Source organism: Rhinopithecus roxellana, chromosome 4 (assembly GCF_007565055.1).
Source record: "Rhinopithecus roxellana isolate Shanxi Qingling chromosome 4, ASM756505v1, whole genome shotgun sequence".
Classification (NCBI taxonomy): Eukaryota; Metazoa; Chordata; class Mammalia; order Primates; family Cercopithecidae; genus Rhinopithecus; species Rhinopithecus roxellana.
In genome coordinates this window covers 14,928,800-14,944,212 of record NC_044552.1, presented here as the reverse complement: position 1 = coordinate 14,944,212, position 15,413 = coordinate 14,928,800, and the positions used below count along the sequence as shown (strand labels likewise).

General features: G+C 42.1%; 1 protein-coding gene across 5 annotated transcripts in view; it reads right to left on the bottom strand.

Moving 5' to 3' along the window:
- Positions 1-15,413, bottom strand: part of LYRM4 (LYR motif containing 4) — a 201,481-nt gene that overhangs the window by 154,128 nt on the left and 31,940 nt on the right. For all 5 annotated transcript variants that reach the window (XR_004056802.1, XM_030928689.1, XM_030928690.1 and 2 more), the window contains exon 2: positions 2,575-2,695. Coding sequence is in view for 4 of the 5 variants with exons in the window: in XM_030928689.1 (XP_030784549.1) it covers positions 2,575-2,695 (121 nt within the window). In the remaining variant the exon portion in view is untranslated. The remainder of the gene's footprint in view (positions 1-2,574; positions 2,696-15,413) is intronic.

The following is a 15,413-nucleotide window of genomic DNA, read 5'->3' as shown; positions in this document are numbered from 1 at the left end:
GGGGACCTCAGACGGGCTTCAGGTTTTATGTTAGGGTGCCATGAAGCAAGAGCCTGTAAGGGGTTGAGCGGGGCAGTGGCCCAATCTTTCTTTTGAAAAAGATCACTGTGATGGTGGTGTGTGGAAAACAGACCGTGTGTCGGGTGCAGTGGTAGTGGGCGCACCCGGAGGACAGGTCAGAAGGCTACTACAGCAGCCAGTTATAGAGGACAGTGTGCAAAAATACAGATTCTCCACCTCACCATAGGCTGTTAGTCGAAAGGCAACTCATGCCAGCTTGCAGCCAGATGGCTTGGGGGGCCACTACGCCTTATACCCTAACTACAGTAAAGGCTGCATGTGGATTCAGGAAGAGTCTTGACATGAAAGGGAAGTGAGTAGAAACTTCCTAGCTGCTGCTGTCTAACTGGTTCTCTGAAGGGATGAGAACGCTTTCATCCCTGAGGTGGTGACAGCATGCTGTTCTGAAAGGTCGCTGTGGAAGCCCTGGTCCCGCAGTGTGTATTCTCCATCAGGAAGGTGCAGTGGACAGGCTGCCCTGGGGAGGGCGCCCTTGCCCTGCACATGCCACTGCTCCAGTGAGACTGTCCTGGGCGGGGGAACTCACTGGGATGTCAGATGAGGGCCAGTTTAGTCTTTTGTTTTTGTTTTTTGTTTTTTTTGAAAGGGTGGTTTGAGCATTTCAAACCAAGAAGAGACACAGACAAATTAAACATAGCAGGAGAAATGATGGCACAGATTATTTACAATCCCCCTTTTCTAAGCAGTTTATACTCTGTATAATACAATTTTATGCTAAAGATAAAACCTGCCTGTTTTGCCAACCTCTACACACAGAAAGTGCCAAAGAACAAAATCTTTCTGCGTTTATGCAAAATAAGAACTCAGCTGCTTGTTCTTCTATGCTCCACTGCTAAAGGATCTCATAAAATTCAACTACTGGTGACTGGAAATGCCATTGTTCTAGAGTTCAAAATGTTTACTCACATAAATGCCACTCTCAAAATATATATAAATGTACAGATCAGTTTCTTTTCTGAGTACCCTACTATCCTCATGGCTTTAGAGATCATTTCCCAGGACTGTCTGAGTGTGGCAGTTTCTATTACTAAATAGCTGTAGAACTCAAGGACGGTTATGAGAATCCAAAATGCTATTCTAGAAAGAACTGTTATATTATGTAGGCAATATAACAAGATCTTTAATCTTGACATAAACTGCAAAGTATAGTTTCAAATATTGCTTCTTTTTTTGAATTCTGTTTAGAGTCAAGCATGAAGAAGGGTCAGGGAAAGATTATTATCTAATTTAATATCAGCCAAGCTGGCATCTCCTGATGATGCTAAAGAAGCCCTCTCAAAAAAGTACAGCGTAACTTACAGAAATGTAAGTTAGGGTTTCCCCCTCCACACTTTTTCCCCCTCCACGCTTGATAAACAAATTTCCTGCAAGTAAAAGAGAAACACGAATGGAAGCAGAAATGGAGTTTATTGCGTGATTGCTGCTAAGTCCAAGAAAAACAGTGAAAAGGGTGTTTTTTAGACAGCAAGAAAACCCATCGGTGGACGGTGACTTTAACCTCTGACGTTCTAATTACTCTTGGGGATGTTATCAGACCGCCCAGGAAATCAAGCCGCTGCACATGCTCCACCCACTTCACGAGAATGAGAAAAGCCCCGCCCGCCTCACGAGAATGAGAGAAGCCCCGCCCGCCTCACGAGAATGAGAGAAGCCCCGCCCGCCTCACGAGAATGAGAGAAGCCCCGCCCGCCTCACGAGAATGAGAAGCCCCGCCCACCTCACGAGAATGAGAGAAGCCCCGCCCGCCTCACGAGAATGAGAAGCCCCGCCCGCCTCACGAGAATGAGAGAAGCCCCGCCCACCTCACGAGAATGAGAAGCCCCGCCCGCCTCACGAGAATGAGAGAAGCCCCGCCCGCCTCACGAGAATGAGAGAAGCCCCGCCCACCTCACGAGAATGAGAGAAGCCCCGCCCGCCTCACGAGAATGAGAAAAGGAAGCACAAGGTGATCCTTGGCACTTCCACGAAATGAAAACACGTGCTCCAGGGTCCTTTATGGGGTCACCACCCAAGCAGCTGACTTTACACCATCTGCACCTGCAGATGCACCTCCCATGTGGCAACATAATTCAGGTTCACCACCCACGATGGTGTCTTCAAGAAAAGGGCCACTTTCTGTTTATCCTGAATTGTGATTAAAAATACTAGGAAACGGAGAATATATTTATACTTTGAAATATATCCAAGTATACATGTGCAATACATCTTATAAAAACTTAGCTTTCAAAGTAATGCAGAAGTTTCTCACATTTAAAGTATCAGCTTTCCAGAAGGATACACTTCCTAGAAATTCTGGAAAGCTGATATTTAAGTTCAACTTGAATCTGAAAATATGAGAGTTCACCTTTACATGTCTGTATTAGTACAAGGAACAGAGTTTCATGATCCTGCTCTGTAAATCCCCAACACCAAAAGCACTGCTGTCTAATCAAGGGGGATATGTCAAACTTTAAAGCTCTTAATGAAAAACAGAACGTCACTGAACCATCTTACCTGTCGACGAATTACTTCAAGGTCTCTCTTGGCTTTATTCACTAGGGTTTGAATTTCTACAGGATCCTTTACATTTTTATTTTCTCTGAAGGCATCTCTTATCCTCCTGACAGCATATGTTCTAAATGAATTCAGAGGAAAAAAAAGAAAAGGTGTCAGTGTGTCTGAGACTATGCTTTCAAATGAATTTAAAAGTTTTTCCTTTAGAATTGTCTAATCTTCCCCTATGGATAATCCACTTTGATCTTTGCTCGTGGCGCAGGCAGATCCCTTGCCATTCTGGGATGACTAAGCAAACAGATTTAGGAAAATAAATCTACTCTCAACAAGTCACATACAAATGGCAAACTGCTACTGAAGAGTTCCTTAGATTATTGGTTCTTTAGCATTATTCACATCTGGCTTCACTCCATTTACATGGATAATTGAACCTTTAGTGTACAGACATAAATCAAGAATTCAGAGGTTAGCTGCAGTGATCCCTGATTGTGCTACTGCACTCCAGCCTGGGCGACAATGCAAGACCCTGTCTTTAAAAAAGGAAGAAAAAGATTCAGAAGTTAAATGATGCTCATATTTGCATGTACCCAGAGAGTGACCTATGCTTTCCAATCCTTGTCCCATCTTCTGGCTCTCACTTCCCTTTCTGTGGTCCACATTAGGATCCCACCACAGTTGAACCTGTGGAATTGGACCAACATGCTTTCTTTTCCTCCATCTTGAAAGTGCACACGCCTACCACCCACCCCCAACCAGACAGATCACTTGCAGTACAGGACAGCAGTTCCACAGCAAGGCTTGTGGATCAGACAGGCTTGGGTTTGTAGTCTTGCTCCAGCTCCTACTGTTTGTGTGAACTTGGGCAAGCTTTTTAACAAAGGGCCATGTCTCCTCATCTGTCAAAAAGGCATAATACTGCTAAGTGCTGCTGGGAGGATTTGGCTTTATAACATGGGTCTGGAATTTGGCCCAAAGCCTGTTATATGGAAAGACTCAATAAATGAAAGCTATTCTTAACACTTGTTACACCTTAATGCAATTAGTATTCCCTCTCCTCATGCTATAACCTTGCCTTAGTCCTGCATCTTTACAGTCACACCACAGTGTGTGTACAGAAGGTAGAGTGGTCTGGATAATTAGCCACAACAGACAACTCAGCAGTCCTTAGACACAGTCCCACACTCAGATGGCTATGGCCTATGTCTAGCTCCACCCCATCTACTCCAGATTGAAAGGCACAAGACTAAGGAGAAGCAGACTGAATCAGACATGTGAGACAACATTTTCTCTATTTTTTTTTCTTTTTTAGAGATGGGGTGTCCCTCTGTTGCCCAGGCAGTGTCATGATCATAGCTCACTGCAATCACAAACTCCTGGGCTCAAGTGATCCTCCCGCCTCAGCCTCCACAGTGGCTAGGATTGTAGGCACCCACCACCATGCCTGGCTAATTAAAAAAAATTTGGGGGGGGGGGGGGGGGAGATGGGGACTTGCTGTGTTGCCCAGGCTGGTCTTAGACTCCTGGGCTCAAGCTACCCTGCTGCCTTAGCATCTCAAGGAGCTAGGATTACAGGCAGACGCCATAGTGGCTGGTTCTCCAGTCTTCTTAATGATTACAGACTGCTCTGCTTTTAACCTTGAGCACTGGTTAAAGAATCCGTGTGATGCCAGTAGTAATATTTAGCAACAGAAGAATGGAAATATAGGCAAAGAAATGAGAGGAAGGGAATATCAATTTCCTTGGGAGCAGCAGGGAGGGGGTGTTGGGAGCTCATACAACTTACTGGGAAACTTTATCTTAAAAAGGACAAATTTTGTTTTAGATAAAGTTTTTAAAAGTAAAAAGGTGTTTTACATTAAAAAATTCAAATGTCAGGTCTATTTGCATTTAAAAGCAAGAGTAAAGCTAAATCGTATAATATTAGGAATCATAAAGGAGAAGGGAAGAGTTTAGGAACTGGTACTTTCAGAACGTAAGACACTGCTGAGACTTTGATCTTAACCCTCTGTGAACCAGCTGGAGTATTTCAGAGGAGCTGCTGGGTGCTCAGTATCAATCCTAAAGGGCTACAGTGATTGGGCATGGAATCCATGTACTAGCAGCTGCTACATAACTGGGGCTCATTCACTTCTAAAGGGATACGGGAGGATTTTACAAATAGAATACATTGGATACAGACTCTCCTCAGGTGCAGCTGCTAATCTAACAAGATTTTAGAAAGCAGCTAGGTAAATTAACAGCAATTTCTGGCACACTTTCTTACATTGCCTAATGGCTATTTATATAACAGTATCACTGTTCTTCTTGACACCCACACACTCCTCTAAAGCAGTTTCTTTTTTGGCAATGATGGCAGCAAAAAGGGGACAAAATAATTTAATTCTAATATTTGTTCCATAGGCAAAATTGGTTTACTACATGAATTTACCTCCAGGAATCGTCTATTGTTTCACTTTTTCATTTCGTATGCTGCATGGGCTTCTCGGACAAACAAATGGGCAACAGTAGTCATCGCTAAACTCATTTTTCTAAAAGCTAGTAACTAGCTTAGAATAGCTAGGAAAAAAAGGAGTACTGTTTGGAATGTAAAGACCTAAGGTCTTCCAAAGTTTAAGGAAATGAGAAAATAGCTTAAGACACTCAACAATTTGTATCAACTGAGCTCAAGGTCCAGGGTCCGGATATTCTGCTATGTATTCTTGTTTGCTCTCCAGAGTCCTTACCTAAAGAAAAGAAGCTCTAGCTCTTGGACTTAAATGTGTCTAAAGCAATCAAGAGTCATGATTCAAATTTTCGATGCACTTTTGAGATGAATGCTGTAATGGTTCCTCCTCTCTGTCTTGCTCTTTCTGCCCCACTTACAGCACCAAGTGTTATTCTTTGCCCTGAGGGAAAATATTTCACTGGCTCAGAAACAAAACTCCTACTGCATGAACAGTTGATTCCTTAGTTGTAAGAATTCTTATTTCAAATGATCACAGCTTTGTGAAAGTCATCACAAATTTGAGTGAATCTTCAAATTTGGTGGGAGGGGGCTAATCACCAATTATTTCAATCCTGGCCCTGCCCTGGTTTTTACCATTTTTTTTTCTTTTTTCTTTCTTTTTTTTTTTTTTTTTTCAGATTCTTGGCTATCAGCCTCTTGACCATACCACTGAGCAAGAACATTTCAAAGAAAAATTTGCAGATGTTGCAGTGAAAATGGCAGCTAGCTGCTACACAATGCCATGCATTAGGATGATCCTAATGAGTCAGATGCTGTCTGAAATACAGCATGAAAAACTGACACAGAAAGGGCAACACAACCAAATACAAAGAAGCAGCCCCACGTCCACAGAAACGGCGAGGTGATGATGTTCTCCCGCATACTGTCCTTTCCACTGTCCCGAAGCTTGGCAGTTTCTTGATGCTTCCTTGCACAGGAGAGTCCCACTGGGCTTTCCTTCTCTACCCCAGCCTTTGCTTCATTCTGTCATTAGATCTCAAGTGCCCACAGGTTCTTTTTACCATTGCGAGGATTATACTCTTTTCTGAGATTCCTCCACTCACTCCAATTTCCCAGCTGCACAGCAACACAGCAGGCAGTAACGAAAGCTCGTTAGTGTTTGAGGTTCTGCTTTTTACTCTGTCCCCTCCCAGAAACACCAAATGCAGCCATAATCACAGCCTCTGAGCACTTAGAGGCTCATATCAGCTTTAGCATCCAATGTGTGATGTGGAAACCAGCCAATGTAATGCCTTTCATTTCTGTTAATCTTCATCAGCATCTCAAGTGCTGGTTTCTCTGTGTACCCATCCTATCAACACATCGTGCCTTTTCTTGGTCCTCTGCAACCTTAACTCAAGTATCCTAGGAACAATAAAAGCTCAATCCTTTCTACTGGCCTCTGTGGGGCAAACTCATCTACCTCCGATGACTTGGAAGGACACATCCTCCACCTACTTGCCTTAACTGAAATGTGCAAGGGGAAGCTGCTAAATTCTAGCATGTCCCCATATTCCACAGGGCCCAGAGGAGGGTGCTGGTGTATTCCGGGAGCCTGCTGCTGCTTCCAGATCACTGATTCACCCCATGCATCTTTGAGGACATGCCATCTGACAATACTGTGTTGCACGCCTCCATGACACTGTTATTTGTTAATTTCTGGAGGTCAAGTCTTCATATTCAAGTCTTAATGTCTAAAGAGCACTCATTGCAGTACACAGGCCATCAGTTTTAGGTTTCTTTTTTTAGAGACAGGGTTTCACTGTCACCCAGGCTGAAGTGCAATGGCACTATTACAGCTCTCTGTAGCCTCAAACTCCTGGGCTCAAATGATCGTTTCCGCCTCACCCTCCCAAGTAGCTGGGAATAGAGCAGCATGCCACCATGACCCGCTGATTTTTATTTTGTAGAGACAGGGTGTCACTATGCTGCCCAGGCTGGTCTCAAACTCCTGATTTCCAGTGAGCCTCTCACCTTGGCCTCTCAAGGCGTGGGGATTACAGGTGTGAGCCACGGTGTCTGGAGTAGCTACTCCTTCCTAAGCTCCTTTGTGGGCTCATCTCATTCTGCTGCCCCTTATATGCTGTATTCTCTAGGGCATATATGTGAACCATTTTTCTTATTTATAAGATCTCTGCCAGTAATTGCATCTGTCAAAGGTTTCACCTGCCATATAGATGCCATTGGCTACCAATATTTCTCTAGTCCAGACCTTCCTTCTGAGGTCAAAATCCATATACCCAATTGCCTTTTGGACTTGTCAGCTAAAATATAGACTCTTCCAGTGAACACATTCAAAACTGAAGTGCCCGGCTGGGCGAGGTGGCTCATGCCTGTAATCCCAGCACTTTGGGAGGTTGAAGTGGGCGGATCACATGCTCAGGAGTTCGAGAACAGCCTGGCCAACATGGTGAAACCCCATCTCTACTGAAAATACAAAAATTAGCCGGGCGTGGTGGCGCATGTTTGTAATCCCAGCTACTCAGGAGGCTGAGACAGGAGAACTGCTTGAACCCGGAGGCAGAAGTTGCAGTGAGCCGAGACCATGCCATTGCACTCCTGGGCTACGGGTCAAGACAGCATCTAAAAACAACAACAAAAACCAAAAACAACTGAAGTGCTCATGATGACCAGTATTTCCTTCCTCATGTAGGAGAATCTTCATGTAGCCAACTGCCCAAGTCAAATACTTAAGAGACTCATCCTAAATTCTTTCCTTTCCCAGAACTCCCTATATGCAGCCAATCATAAATCTTCCAGTGTTAACTTTCCACATCCCTTCTAAATCACCTCTATTTCTCCAACTCCTCAGTCCCAATCTTGGCTCAGGCTCTTCTCTCTCAAAGTAATTTAACAGTCTTGGGGTTATGGTGTACGTATGTGTGTGGTGTATAACGAAATGGATCATGATGCCTATGGAGAGGAAGCTCAAGGATCATTTGAAGGTCACACGGACTCTGGGTATATAACAGAGTGAAGAAGAGCAGAAAGCTTCTTTCTGATAATGTGAGCTCCTGGTACAAAGTAAGCCCCATGTAGCAGGAACTCTAATCTTTCTGGCTCACCACTGTATGTGTCTGGCACAGAGAAGATATTCAATACATGTTTAATGAATAAATGAGCTTATCAAAATACCATAGGCAATATCAAAAAGAACTTCAAGAAAAATATCAATAATCAATAATGAAAACAAAACCATGAAAAAAGGGTTTGCAGCAAAAAGATTAAAACAACTTCTAGAAGGCAATGATTACAAAATTCACAATTAGAATTTACTCAAGAAATACATACTAAATGCCTACTCTGTAAGCATTATGCCAGGAGCTGGGAATATGGTGGAGAATAACTGGGGTGCTGGTCTCAGGTTTGGAGGGTGACAAGATCTGTAGATGAAGAGATGATATAAGAAACAGAAGCTATTCCAAGTTAACACAAAGGGCCCAAGGGGACTGATTTGAGGTAATGGAGTGGCCCTTCTCTTGAATGTGGCGGTGTTTTCACATGCCCTTAGGTTTGTCAAATCATTGAACTGTACACTTAAAATGGATGCACTTTATTGTATGTAAATTATTCCTCAGTAAGTTGACTATTAAAGTAAATTTAAAAAAAAGTATAGAAGTTATATTACATGTGTCCACTTTTAAGAAGAGCAAAACAAGAAAACACAAAAGAAAGATTACAATGCTGGAGAATATGTACATGGCTGACGGAAGCAATAACACTGAATTAAAGAAAACAGAAGACAAACTAGAAATTCAAATACAAAGCATGGAAAAATTAAATATGTTGGTGAGAAACATGTATTAAAAAATTAACCTTCAGAATAGGGCAAAGGTATATAATCTATGAATAATAAGTGTGAACAAACTGAACTGCATAGGTAATTAAATTTATAATGGAAGGAAATGTCCCAGAAGTGATTATAAAAAATTGAGAAGACTCACCACTGAAATTTAACAACCAGAGGACAATGCCAAGGTATTTACTTATAAAACCCTGGACTCCAAGGTTAAGAGAAAGACTACTTTAAGGACAAAGAAAGAACTTTAAGCAGTTAATATCGAATGGAATACAGATAAGCACATCCTCAGATACCTATTTTCAAATCTTCAAAGAAAAGGGCTGCTTTCCACAGTCATTTGCATTGCTGTTTTGAGGGTACAATAGGTTAACAAAAGAATATCATCAATTAATGATACACGTACCATGCACCGAGTAGTGTGCTAAGTACCTGATACATATTGATCTCATTTAATCCTCACAAACTACAACTCAGAGAGATTTAAAAAATGTAGGCCAAGATCCCGCATGTCTTGTAAGTGGCAGAGCTGGGTTCTGAACCCAGCTGACTCTAGAGCCTGTGATTCTCAACCCTAGGCTATTCCTCCTCCACAGGTCGATAACCCCTATCCAATCTTTGTTAAGTGCTTGGTATAAAGCCAAGTAGTTGTCCATTTGAAGAGGCATTTAAAAAAATTGTTTCTGGCATCACAAAACTTAGAAAGGTCATCTAACCTTTCAACTCTGCTTCAAGTGTTCCTACAAATCGTTCAGCGCCAAACATGTCTTAAGAAAAGACAAATGGATGAGAGCATTTCAAGGGAAAGAACTATTAATAAAAGCACTAGGTGAAATAATTGAGTTTAATTGTTTTAAAAAGGAGGAGGGCAACCAATGGAGGCTTGTGCAGTGGGAGGTGAAATTACCATGAGAAAATCCATTTTGGAGATCAAAGCTTTGGGTTTTTGGGCAGTTGTAAATAAAACCTATTACACACTTCCCTGTTAAAATTCCCAAATGGTTTTCCATTATCTTGAGATAACGATCAACTGCATTGGCATGGACGGCCTACAGGACTCTCTGGATTCCTGCTCATCTCTCCTACTCCATCTAGCAGCTTCCAGCAAGGACCACCAACTCCGGCCATCCTGGAAGACTTGCAGTCTCCCTGGCTTTCTCTCCTGGAGGCCTGCTATTTCTCCCAACATGGAGCGTCCTTCTCCAGCTGGATTCTTGGCTAACTCCTATTCCTCTTTAAAGATCTAAGCCAGTTAGAAACAAATATGACAAAATATTAATATCCTTAGAATACAAATAGCACATATAAATTGAGTAGAAAGACAATAAGACCACAGTAAATAAATAAGTTGGATAAAACAATAACTCACAAGAGACTACAGAGTGATGAAACAGACAGATATAGATGTGTGAATGTTCAGCCTCAGTCACCATCAAACAAATGAAAATTTAAGTGAGGCATCATTTTGTGTCCACCAAATTACCTGAAGTTTTTGAAAAGATAAAAGGACAGGTACACCCTGCTGGTGTGAGCGCGAACTGGCACTTCCTGTGAAGAAAACAGTGTACTAATGGATGGATACTGATGTTCTTAATATTTTACCCAGTAATCTACTTTTAGGGATCTAGCCTACAGAAATAACCTGAAATATGCAGAGATATACAGAAAGATGTTCATTTTAGATTTATAAGCATTAAAAATAGAAACTACCTAAGTTTTCAATAATAGAGAATTGGCCACATAAATTATGAAATTATGTAGCTTTAAAAACAGATGTTTCAGCCAGGCATGGTGGCTTCCACCTATAATCCCAGCACTTTGGGAGGCCAAGGTGGGTGGATCACCTGAGGTCAGGAGTTCAAGAGCAGCCTGACCAACATGGTGAAACCCTATCTCTACTAAAAATACAAAACTTAACCAGGGATGGTGGTGCAAGCCTGTAATCCCAGCTACTCGGAAGGCTGAGGGAGGAGAACCACTTGAACCTCCCTCAGAGGCGAAGACTGCAGTGAGCCGAGATTGCGCCACTGCACTCCAGCCTGGGCAACAAGAGTGAAAATGTCTCAAAAAATAGGCCAGGTGCGGTGGCTCACACCTGTAATCCCAGCACTTTGGGAGGCTGAGGCAGGAGGATCACCTGAGGTTGGGAGTTTGAGACCAGCCTGACCAACATGGGGAAACCCTGTCTCTACTAAAAATACAAAATTAGCTGGGCGTGGTGACGGGCACCTGTGGTCCCAGCTACTCGGGAGGCTGAGGCAGGAGAATGGCGTGAACCTGGGAGGCAGAGTTTGCAGTGAGCCGAGAATGAGCCACTGCACTCCAGCCTGGCCAACAGAGCAAGACCCCAAATCAAAAAAAAAAAAAAGATGTTTTAAAAAAACGTCAAGGGCCGGGCGCGGTGGCTCACGCCTGTAATCCCAGCACTTTGGGAGGCCGAGACGGGCGGATCACGAGGTCAGGAGATTGAGACCATCCTGGCTAACACAGTGAAACCCCGTCTCTACTAAAAACTACAAAAAACTAGCCGGGTGAGGTGGCGGCGCCTGTAGTCCCAGCTACTCGGGAGGCTGAGGCAGGAGAATGGCGTGAACCTGGGAGGCGGAGCTTGCAGTGAGCTGAGGTCTGGCCACTGCACTCCAGCCTGGGTGACAGAGCGAGACTCCGTCTCAAAAAAAAAAAAAAAAGTCAAGTCACAGGTAAAAAAGATGTAAGGTGGAAAATCATTCTCCCTCTCATTCCTGTCCCTTAAACAACCAGTTCTTTCTAGAGGCTATCACAGTTGGCAGTTTCTTTCACAGCTTTCTGGAGACATTAGGTTCATATTAAAATCTGTACGTGTACATTTTTTTTTCTTTCACAAATGGTAGCCTTCTAAACATACTGTAGACTTTTAATTTTTAAATGAAAATCTATCTTAGTGATCATTTGATAATAACACAAATAAAGGTGACCAGTTTTAAAGATGGTTATATCCTATTGTACAGATGAACTAGAATTCATTCGGGTAGCCTTTCATGAACGGATGTTTCTCCAATTTTGCTACTACAAACAATGCGGTAATCAGCATCCTTGCGTACAGTAGCATCCTGTGCATGTTTATGTGTGGGATGGATTCTCTAAAGTGGAACTGATAGTTCAAAGATAGATAAATATTTTACTGGGCAAAATATTATAAAAATTGTACATTATAAGGCTATTTTCCTCATAGGAAGTAAAGTTTATGTCCCCAACATCTCTGCCAACACAGTGCATCATCGAACTTTTTGATCTTTGCTAATCAATCTCACAGGTGAAAAACAGTACTTCATTCTACTTTTAATTGCCTTTTTTTCATTATGTATGATGTCCACCACATTGTCCCAAGTCTATTTGTACTTCTGTTTATATCCTTTGCCTTTTCTTAATTGAGTGATTGGTCTTTCAAATGGATTTGTAAGGAGGTCTTTAAGAAGCTAGCCTTTTGTGTAGTTTTAATATTCATTCTGGTTTGTTGCCATTTGGCTACGTTTATGGTGCTTTTTATTTTTGTGATGTAGAAATGTTCACTTTTTGTGTGGTCAGGTGTACCAAATTTTGTGTTACGGCTTCTGTGTTCATATGTATAAAAGCCTACCCTACTGTGAGATTTAAACAAATATTCATCCATGTGTTCTCCAGAACTTTACTGGCTTAATTTTTCATGTTTAACTCTGGTCTTTCCAGAGTTTGTTTTGGTGGAAGTTGTTGAATATGAATCTAACTTCACCATCTATTGTTAACATTTTTCTTTTTTGAGATGGAGTTTCGCTCTTGTTGCCCAGGCTGGAGTGCAATGGCGTAATCTCAGCTCACGGCAACCTCTGCTTCCTGGGTTCAAGTGATTCTCCCGCCTTGGCCTCCTGAGTAGCTGGGATTACAGGCATGGGGCACCACGCCCAGCTAATCTATTCTGTATTTTCAGCAGAGACAGGGTTTCTTCATGTTGGTCAGGCTGGCCTCAAACTCCCGACCTCAGGTGATCACCCGCCCGCCTCAGCCTCCCAAAGTGCTGGGATTAGAGGCATGAGCCACTGCGCCTGGGCCATTGTTAAGTTTTTAAAAGTGAAAGATACAATTTGATATTTGGGATGATCTCAATTACGGAAAATATATGTGTAGGAAAAATCAGAAGGAAATATGACAGCATGTTAACAATAATTACTTTTGGTTATTGAAATTTATGCCTTCTAAATTACTACAATAACTGTTACTTCTTAATGATTTTAAAGTACCTATTGATATAATAAAAATCAGTAATATACCACAATAAGGAAACATCAGTAGAGACGGCTCAAATTGTGTGAGAAGAGAATGGGGAAGGGTATATACAATTAGATCAACACATACAGGCAGGTGAGATATATGATGAGGAATTAAACCCTGGTGAAAAGAAGAGGGGTTGGATTAAGAAGTATTTAGTTGATAAAGACAAAGGCTCTATGAGTATATTTTTAGACCGTTTATTTTGAGGCAACAATGGGACAAGGTGGACATGTCCAATAGGCTTCCAGAAATAAAGTTTTGGAGCTCAGGTGAGAAGGTTCAGACTGGCAATAAACCTGAAAATCAGGGACAAGGAAGTGTGAGGCAACACCATGGGGTAAGAAGAGCTTGTTCTGATTAAAGCCATAGAATGGGAAGAGGCATTAGCCTTGGAAGGAGCCCTGGAGAAATCATACCAATATTTAAGAGCAGGCAGAGAAGGATCTATGAAAGGAGAGAGAGCAAGAAGGGTCAATCTAGAAGCTGGAAAGCCAGGATAATCACAGGAGACAAGGCAGCAAATTTTACAGAGAGTAGATAAGATTGTTAGGATGTCAGTGATTTTTGCAAAAAACCCGACCAGCTTAGGAACACCAGAAATAGGAACGCTTTGATACTGTTGGTAGGAGTATAAATTAATTCAACCATTGTGGAAGACAGTGTGGCGATTCCTCAAGGATCTAGAACCACAAATACCATTTGACCCAGCAATCCCATTACTGGGTATATACCCAAAGGATTATAAATCATTCTACTATAAATACACATGCACACGTTATGTTTACTGCACACTATTTACAATAGCAAAGACTTGGAACCAACCCAAATGCCCATCAAAGACTGGATAAAGAAAATGTGGCACATATACACCACAGAATACTATACAGTCATAAAAAAGAATGAGTTCATGTCCTTTGCAGGGACGTGGATGAAGCTGGAAACCATCATCCTCAGCAAACTATCACAGGAACGGAAAACCAAACACCACATGTTCGCACTCATAAGTGGGAGGTGAACAGTGAGAACTCATGGACACAGGGCGGTGAACATTACACACCAGGACCTGTTGGGGGGTGGGGGGCAAGGGGAGGGAGAGTATTAGGAAAAATACCTATTGCATGTGAAGCTTAAAACCTAGACGATGGGTTGATAGGTGCAGCAAACCACCATGGCACATGTATACCTAGGGAACAACCTGCACATTCTGCACATGTATCCTGGAACTTAAAGTAAAACAAAACAAAACAAAAACAAAAACAAAACAAAAAATATCAGCATATACTTATTGATCACAATGTAGTAAATATGGCAGAAAAAAACCCCTAAATTCATGGAAGTACAGTCATACATAATAATTGGGCCTTGGAGGAAATTCATTACACAATAAGAAAGTGTCTTTTTTTTTTTCTTTTTCTGAGATAGTCTCACTCTGTCGTCCAGGCTGCAGTGCAGTGATGTGGTCTCTGCTCACTGCAACCTTCACCTCCTTGGTACAAGTGTTTCTCATGCCTCAGCCTCTGGAGTAGCTGGGACTACAGGCCTGTGCCACCATGCCTAGCTAATTTTTGTATATCTTAGTAGAGGCAGGGTTTCACCCATGTTGGCCAGGCTGGCCTTGGACTCCTGACCTCAGGTAATCCACCCGCCTCGGTCTCCCAAAGTGCTGGGATTAGAGGCATGAGCCACCACGCCGGGCCAAGAAAGTGTCTTTAAAATAATGAAAAAGATAATGCATAAAATCTTTGGAATTTAGTCAAAGCCATACTTAGATGAAACTTAATGGTTTAAATATCTTTGTTAATAATAAAATACTAGCGAAGTTTAATAAATTAAGAATATTTCCTAATAGTCCAGAAAAGCAAAATAGTACAATCCCCATGAGAAAACAGAGAACACAAGGTTTTAAAAATATTTGTTAAACAAGTTCAAAGTGAAAAAAAAAAAAGGTCAGTAGACACAGCGAAGACAATTTTGTTTTTTAATGTGGCTCTTGGGTTACACCTCAGAAAAAACAATTATAACAAAAAAAGTGAAGAAGTTTGGTAAGAGCCTCATTTGGGACAGTCATTTTGAAAACTGTGGGCAGACTCCAGAACTTGCCAAGCAAATGAAAAAGGCTGTTGAGGCTGGAAATGGCCAATGTGGCGGTACCAATTTGCCAAAGAGGGTGACTGTCTTCCAGCTGTGGTTGACGCCCAGGTGTAGTTACAGAAAAGGCAGACGTCTGATTACACCCACAGGTGCAGTTTTGACAGATGGGTGTAACATAAG